The sequence below is a fragment of the Halyomorpha halys genome, unplaced genomic scaffold, assembly GCF_000696795.3.
Source record: "Halyomorpha halys isolate HHAL.00 unplaced genomic scaffold, Hhal_1.1 Scaffold1099.1, whole genome shotgun sequence".
NCBI lineage: Eukaryota > Metazoa > Arthropoda > Insecta > Hemiptera > Pentatomidae > Halyomorpha > Halyomorpha halys.
In genome coordinates, this window is record NW_027106720.1 from 86,250 (window position 1) to 95,430 (window position 9,181).

At 28.6% G+C, this 9,181-nt stretch overlaps 1 protein-coding gene across 1 annotated transcript in view; it reads right to left on the reverse strand.

Moving 5' to 3' along the window:
- LOC106688282 (SRSF protein kinase 3) overlaps window positions 1-9,181 on the reverse strand; it is a gene marked incomplete in the record, with an annotated part of 32,943 nt that continues 23,762 nt past the window's right edge. Inside the window, 4 exon segments of the mRNA XM_067045058.1 lie at window positions 1-815; window positions 4,668-4,830; window positions 7,062-7,169; window positions 8,631-8,731. Of these exon segments, the coding sequence (XP_066901159.1) occupies window positions 631-815; window positions 4,668-4,830; window positions 7,062-7,169; window positions 8,631-8,731 (557 nt within the window).

Genomic DNA, 9,181 nt, shown 5'->3' on the forward strand with positions numbered 1-9,181 from the left:
TTATAATATATATTTTTCAACAAGATGATTAAATTTTTATAAATATCCACAGAAATAATTTGCTGTAAAATAAATACAATCAAATAATTGGTTTGTGATTAAAACAGTGGGTTTTAAATAGTACAATATCAGTATCATTATTAGTAAGTTTTATGGTAAGAAAAATGTGATTAATGTACTAACAATAATACCACAATAGTCAGCTGGGCTAGTATGTATTATATATGATTTAGAAAATTGGAATAGAAAAGTCAAAGAATAATTTTTCAAATATTTTTTGTGATCAAATAACGATCTACATTTAATTGTATACAAAAATCATAAAAATCCAGTAATCCATACATCCATAAAATAGTCCACTATATTATGACAAGACATCAATTTTCTTAAATTCGCACTTTCCAACTACTCTTTTTACAGTTCAAAATGCCCTATAAATGGCATTATTAAACAATTCCATACTACTTAGCACCTACAAATGTATGCAACGGTTCACTTGAAGAAAATGTAACCTTGTTTGAACAGAATAATTATGTTCACGGTTAAACATAGTTCAAAACAAGTGTGAACATTTTTCATAAGGCTCTCAAGATGTTGCATTAAAATGTGTAGATATTTTATAGCCTAAAGTCATAACTTCAACCAATCGTGATTTAAACAAACAGCTGCTGTGGCTCTTAGTTCTGGATCAAAAGCTAGCATTGGAGATAAGAAAGCAGAAAATGCTAAGGCGTCTTGTCGTGTCCAATGGTATTTTTCAGTTAATACTTCGTACAAGCACCAAGGCTTAAGGTTATGAATATTTCGTAATTCACCTGGAAAAAACAAAATCAACAGAAATTTATTTGCAATAAATGAACCATCAATGATAAAGATACAAGTCTACCATAACAAAATGTGTTAGATATATTTTGGTCTATAATTACTGTATTAATAATGGTTTACCAATTTTTGAACATTTTAGTAAATTAATACGTTGAGTTGTATTTTTGGAGAAGTCAGAAAAAAATGATTTTATTCGAGATTGTAGGTTCCTCAGCTACTCTGACGAATACATAATTTGGTCGTCGAAAAGCAATCTATTTTTTTTTTTTAATGGACAAAGTATAATGTTCTTACTCGGATATTTCCTTTCTTGCACGCTAACCGATTGATTTCGTCAGTTGCGATAGTATTTACGTTACTATCAACTTTTTAGATGATTAATCTCGACTATATTATCCTTCCGAGACAAATTATTCACCTCGGAAAATTAAGAAAATTATGTAATAGGGAGAAAATGAGTGTGAATTGATATAAAATATTAGAAAATAACATTATTTTCAAGCTACAGCAACTTGACTACAGCTAGCGTATCCTGGGCGTCTATCAAAGAAATTATTTGAATTGGCCATCGATCTCATTTAACTCCTGTTTTTATTTTTTGAATAATGATATATATAATAATGTTTATTCAAATAATGATAACTAGATCTGGGAAAATTAATTGCTATGTGGAACTAGTTACATGTATGTTGAAAAATGTCTTAATTTTAAAACCGATTCATATTGACACATAAAAAGTTAAAACCAAATATCCTGGTAAGACTGTTTCTCACTTAAAAGGAATTCAATGAATATTATTTTAATCTTAAAAGAGTACAACTAAAAACTTTATTGACAAAGGAACTTTATAATTACTACAGCCGCATGAGAGAAAAGTTGTAATAATTTTTCAAAAAAATATGAAATTTATATTAGATATAATACAAAAAAAAACCTAAGAATAAGTATACATACTGAAAACAATACTCTTGTTTACTTCTGGCGATAATATCTTTAAAATCGAGATAAATCGAATATTTCCGGAAAACAAGGGATGACTTTTAAAAATATACCATAATTAATTAATAAATATACTTATTCAACGGAAAATGTCTTATGAAAGGAGGTTTAAAGCCAAAGATAATAAAATATCATGCAATATCGACTCCAATGAAGTAATTACCATTAATAAAAATCGATGAACTATTAGTAATCTCCTGGCATCGTGACCTATTATCTTGAAATATCTAGTGATTTTCATAATGGAGTAAGAAATGAAATACTTAAATTAATCGGAAGATAATAAATTAATAATAATAATACTATTAATTACAATAATGTTAAGGTAAAAACTAAAATAATGCAACAAACTAAAGAATACCCCTTTAATAATAAAGAGGGATAATGGTCAATCCGCAAGGGCTAACTTATTAATACGTGCAATTATGACAATATTACATTTTGAATTAAACAATCAAAATCAATACATAATATAGAAGAATAAAGTTAAGGAGTATTCGTAGGTGATTAAACCGGTCCCTCAGGATTTGACACTCAGTTAGGCATAAAAAAAAAACAACATATAATAAAAATACTACATGATAATAAATACCATGTGATAATAAATAATAGTCAAAGTCAAAGTAGAAAAGGGGAAGTTACATATAGAGAAGAAAATGGAACTAAACTAGTAATTAATAAAGAAAAAAACTCAAAATACATTTTAATTTTACTGAGAGATCTAGAAAACATAAAACTAAAAAAATTCCCTTTGCTGTTACTCATGAACCACGTACTCTCTATGAAGCACGTTCCAACTGGTGATAACGGAAACCTTCACCGATAACTGATATAAAATACAAATTATAAAATTCATGTTTTTTTTAAAATATAAAATTTTGTTTGCAATGTAAGTACATTATATACATTCCTATTAAGTATTTCTAATACATTTTTTTTTATTTAATAATTTTGTCTCGTGTATTTTGTTCAAGAAGGTTGGAACCCGTGGATTAGACAAATCTAATGTATAATAAAAGCGATATACCATAAAAGGTAGAAGTTTTTTTTATCAATTAACAGTAAAATTAATATGGATAATTACTTTTAATTTTAGTCCTAGTTAGGCAGTAGGACCTTTTCCATCTATAAATAATGTTACGTGTGTTATAGTAATTATAAATTATTTAATTAAGAATAGTTACATAACACATTATTACCATCTATCAAGAACATAAGCCAAAATAATACTATAATTAAAGAATAACTTCAAATATCATTACAGTAAAAATTAAAAAAAAAAAAAAACACGCAGAGCTCCTTCCCGAAAGTCCTATTTTTCTTTCTTCTTTTTTTAAACTGATTTATAAATACTTTAAAAACGCCGAAAATGAAGGTTATAATAGAAAACAAAAGTTATAAACCTTTAAAAAGCAGTTCTGTCAATTCACATATAACTTTTCAACCCTTCAAATTAATTTGTCCCTTATGTTAAGTATACTAGTAATAAAATACAACACCAGAGAACTAAAGCCATTACTTATTTAATGAAAATAAATATGACGGGAAGTTTTTTACACAAGAACACGAAAAACAAAAACCATTACATTACACCCTTATATAAGATTTTGTATCTTTTTTGTTCCAATACTTGGTGTTAACCTTTTTTTTATTTGACCATACGTCCACACTTCTCGTACATCAACTTTATCCACACACCAATTTCTAACCCTCTGTATTAATTCGAAGGGGCTGTAGGTGTGGGCAAAACCTTTAAAGGATTATGAAACGTTTTAAAGGACGAAAGTTTGATTGATATTCACCTCTGCTTTTATGGTATTGTTCTTCCTGTTAAAAAAAAAAAAAACCACAAACCGACTTTCAGCTCATTCGACCAATAGGGGCTGCTAGAGGTGCCTAAATGTAATGAGAAACAAATATATCATATACATAGTGTATTTTTATCGTGTATAGTGTATCATATGTTTCAGACAGGTCTCATGACAAAAAATGTATTTTGGCCGTCGGCTCAGGTGGTTGATGTACAGGCCCCTTGGGAACTTTATCGGCGCCGGTCCGAGTCCTTCAGGCCGTTGACATTTTTCATTGAATGGCGGTCCCACAAAATGTAAACTTGACCTCCCCACCCCACCATGGTTAGAATAGATTGGTCACCTCTAGATAATTCCCCGTAAGTCATAAATGACCAGGAAGGGAGTCATAAAAAAAAAGTATTCAACACAGACTCCCTGGAACTCTTGGTGCAGAAGGAGTTAAGGGTAATGTCGAATCTGCATAGACCGCTAGAACCTTATCAAGTCTGCTGTTGGGCGACTGCAGCAGTGTTGGCCCGTTGAATATGGCCAAAATTTGGACAGTGGCTAAAGATATTTGAGAGTGTGTATTGTAATGGTGTAGATACCAATCGTTTTTGATCTCTGGGCCGGCTGTGCGGACTCCATCCTTCAAATGGCGAAGCACTTAAACGTAAAACTTAACAGTCTGTCCGGCTGGAAGAAGCTCTTTGTTAATCACTCCTTTGGCGTCGAACTAAGAAAAAAAATTCTTAAAGTGTTGGACGTAGTCGCCGAAACTTCGGCCAAGTTCAACGTTGCCAAACTTCCACAGCCATCCTAAACCCCTACCTAAACTCACCTTGTATATTAGAAATTCCCTAAACCACCACTACATCCTTTAATACAATACAAGTGTCTATTATCTATATATACAACAGTAATCTATACAAATTATAAAAATTTAACAAAGAGTATTTTAAATACAGTTATTCTTTAAATAATTATTTATTCTTCCCATCCATAGAGTACTAATTTTATGAAAAATAAAGAAATGAAATTGGTGTTTACCTGATGGACGAAAAAAGAACTCTGACCACTTTCCAGTATTAATAATATATCTGGGTATTGGGCCGAGTAATTCAATTATATGAGCTAAATGGTCTTCATCCCTTGTGTAATCTTCTCCTGCTTGTGGCTCGAACAAATAGTCCCCGGTCGCTAGCTCGAATGCCTTTAACACCATAAGTAATTGCTTTTGAAATAAGTTAGTTAAGAGAAACTATTATAAAGATTTGGTAACTAATACCCACTGTTATTATAACAATGAAATCAAACTGAACTTATATTGATTTTACTTACGTAAATTTACAATACACCAAGAAATAATTAGTTTTTATGGAATACTTCTATTTATTGAATCACTCAATTCTTTTTAATAGTTTTGGAGTAATTTGAATTAAATTTAGGTCAGTTTTTCATCTTTTCTCTTCATCATTCTTCCAGCTTGACATATTGAATTTGTGTGATTATTACAGGGTAAAGCTAATTTTATTTGCAAATTAGAAATATATGCAGGTATATTTATTAATATGATCATTTATTATTAATTACTAATTATTAGTATTATCAAGTAATAATTTCTCACATTTTCCTGAAAGTACTCACTTTTTATAATTAAACTTCTTTAATATAAAAAGTTGATTAATTTTATTTAATAATTTGAATTATTCTGATATAAAAGAGTGACGAGTACATTTTTATTATTTCGAAAATTGCTTAAATTTTCAATATTCATTCTCAAATCGTTATTAATATATTAAAAAAAAAAAAATAAATAAAAATACCCTTACAATAAGTTAATATATTTTCAATGATAGTTTTTATTAGATTTACTCCTCAAAATCGTCATAGACTATATTATTTGGAACAGAATAAAAATATAAATTAGTAATTGAAATATAAAATAAATAATAAAGATAGATCCGATAACTAACAAACCCATACATATATTATAATAACTATACACCGGATTTTCATGCAATTGCATACTTTACTCCCTTGCTTCAAACTTATTTTGAATAAAAATATACTTTTTTTTTTGTTTATTTATTTATTGATATTTACAACTGTATTTACATAAAAATACATTTAGTATAGTTTATGTATGTTTATAATGGGGTGATACAGCCATGTAAGGAAACTAATTATTGGTAGTACTCTAATAAAATATACCTTTATTGTTATATTTAATAAGTTTAATTACATAAAATGTTTGATTAAAATTGTATATTTTTAATCTAACGTTTTGAAGTTCTTTTACATTGACTTATTACTTACCATTTTTTTTGGTTAATGATGTCTGTACATAAATTTAAAATTAAACTGCTAAGAGAAATTACTATGCTATGTAAAATTACCGGAGGAATTAAAAAGAGAATTCTGCTTGAAAGGATATTTTTAAATATGCCTTCCAATATTTTTTCTCGCATATTTTTTCTGAATTTTAAATTAATTTATTTGTTTTTGTATTTAATGATATTTACAATTGTATTTGCATAACAATACATCTCGTAAATTTGATGTAAGATCATCATGATATGATACAGGCTATCTGTATATGTAGAGAAACTACCCGTTGTTGTCACTAATAATTCTACATTAGGAGGACTCGAGGCCATCTTCTTTTCAGACGCCTCGGAAAAGGAAACAAGGCTAGAAACTGGTGGGTTTGGGTGGTTAGGGAGTTTATATTGGAAAGATTGATACCTAGTTCGGGCTAGATCAATTACATATGGAACATTAAGGTCATTATGGATGATTTTGTTTGTGACTAAGAAAGGAGCAGCGAGGATTTGTACGAAAGATTTTGGACAGTAAGGATTGGATACGAGAGGAATTCAAAGATATAGTGGAGCACCAAATCTCAACTCCACATGTCCAGATAGACCTTATTATAGTCATGTAGATCAGTCTTTTGTAATGGATTGGAAGTTTAGACCGTTTGTCCAGTAAGTGGAGTAATAGTTGGAATCGACCAGCAGTTTCTTGTGTGTGGATTTGCTCGTTTGTCCTAATATAGTCCAGTAAAATTTTAATATTAAGGTAGTTTTAAGAAGTTGAAAAATTGAACTCCAGCTTTCAAAATAGGATTATAAAATCATTTTATACAATTATCTTTCTCATAGCTCTTCAATTATGGACAAATTTTTAGGTTTTTAATCAGAGTAATTTATTTTTTATATATGTTTGCATGACTGTAAAGAGTATTTAGCAAGTTTAATTTTATTCAAACAAGATTAGGTAAGTTTATAAGAATTAATGTAATAAACTAAACTATATTAGTTGGTCATTGTAGAATTTGAGTATTTTATATACATTTCGAGTTTCTATTACACGTTTTCGGTATTTTACTGTTCGAAAACTCGATCTATAATAATAACAGAAACGTCTTAATTCCCTTACCATACAAGCTACACTCCAAATATCAGCAGGAACTCCATATTCCGCACCAATAATAACCTCCAGGCTTCTGTATTGTCGGGTTTGAATAGAATCACTGAAGTGTTGATCCTAAAATTTTATTAAACTATTGTTTAGGACATTAAGAAATATTGAATCTAACTGTGAAATTTTAATAAGTAAGAAATTGTTATTTCTAATTTTCCAACTAATTTTACAGCTTAAAAAAAAGTAAATCTATACTTTGTTTGGATTGTACTATGGATTCCACTTAGCATCTTCCCGTCATATCATCTGCTACTTGTATATGTCACATATTTGTATAAACAATGACTTAAATGATTTAACAATGAATGAGTTATAGTTATTAATATTCTATATGGTTAAATGGGGTAATAAATAATTTAAATGATAATGAATAATTTCAATTTAAACAGTAAATAAATAATTTAGCTTATTTTTGATCAGTAATATGATTGAATAGAGTGGATTTTTGTTTAATACCTCTTTTAAATGTTTAGATGATTTTTTTTTTTATTTATTTAAGGAAGAGAATCAGAACATTTTGAATTATTCAGATTAAATGAGCATTAATATTCTCATAAAAAGATAATATTTATTTTTGCTCAAAAAAATAACACAATATCCATTTAAATACGAAAATATTATATTTAATATGATCGGGGCCCTAATTATTATAAAAATATTTTATAATAAAATATTTCCTTGTAAAATTTTCTTGTACATATTGTCTTATGTAACAAGTTACTACACCATATAATTGATGTTAATTATTTGACAACCATGTTTGATTAACGATCCACCTTCCACACTCTCACCTTCCCCTTGTTGGAGCAGCCTTAGCAACTTCCATGCAACTGTGACTACACCTCCATGTTGGATAACCTTACTTTGCTGTTTTTAATTTGCTGTATTCCATGTGAGTCAATCTTACCAGATTGTTTCCTATTACAAGTTTCGTTTAGTTAACAGTTATTTACTCTTTCCCTCATCACCCTCCACTTTTTCCAAAAACATTTCAGTTGCACCACGGCCATCCTATCTTGTCCTGAGATGCTTATCACTGCTGAATCATGCGCAAAGAATAACGCTGCAAAACTAGTTTCTCTTGGACTTGTTTTGCCTGTTTGATAGTACAGCAACCTCCTCGGAAGATTCTGGGTGGTACAGGGAACATTTTGGATATGTGTTTAATGTTTTTTTATTTTTTTTATTTCACAGTTTCAATTTGAATGTTGCTTCCCTCAATTTCATTAATTGAGATAGTTGTAATTAAAATAGATGAATACATAAAGAAAACTATAATAATTATTTATATCCCTAACTAAAAACATGATGCATAAAAATATTAAATGGCAGCCATCGATAAGTATATCAAAATATAAACTCGATTTAAAATTTAAATGAATTCCTCATAGATCATTTCTTAAGCACATTCACATCTTAGCAAAACTAATAACGTATCAGTGTCAGGTTAATATGTTGATATACATATCTGATTGGGTTTAACTACTTAACAGTTGAAGAGCAATTTGGTTAAGGATTCCTTACCACCCAACAGCTATTTCCAAGATCTGCAATTTTAACTTGAAGTTTACTGTCAGCATTTTTTATTGGGCTTTCGAATTGTTTTAAAAGCTGAAAAGACTCTTCTGAAATGAGATAATCATAAAATATTATATTATTTTCACCAATATTAAAACAAGAAAGACAAAATACTGATTGAATATATAACGAAAGGAATTACTGGAAAAAAAAATATTGCATAATTTAAATTTCTGTAAGCATTGTAATATATATATATATATATTAATTTGATTGTAATATATATATTAGATTACATAATTACAAATATATATATCCGACTGTGGCAGATAATTATTTATTCTGTAACTGTAGCCGTGTGGCAAATCGTTTCGAAAGTTGACAGGTTAAATACCTCGCCTCCAAAATAACTTTAATATATTATTTATTTAAGTGTTTCGACCACTAGGGTCATTTACACTGAATTTACAAAGTTAGTAGATTACTATTAACATATTTAGTTACAAAGTTACAAAATGAGAAAGTTACATATAATTACAAAGTGAGAAAGTTAAAAA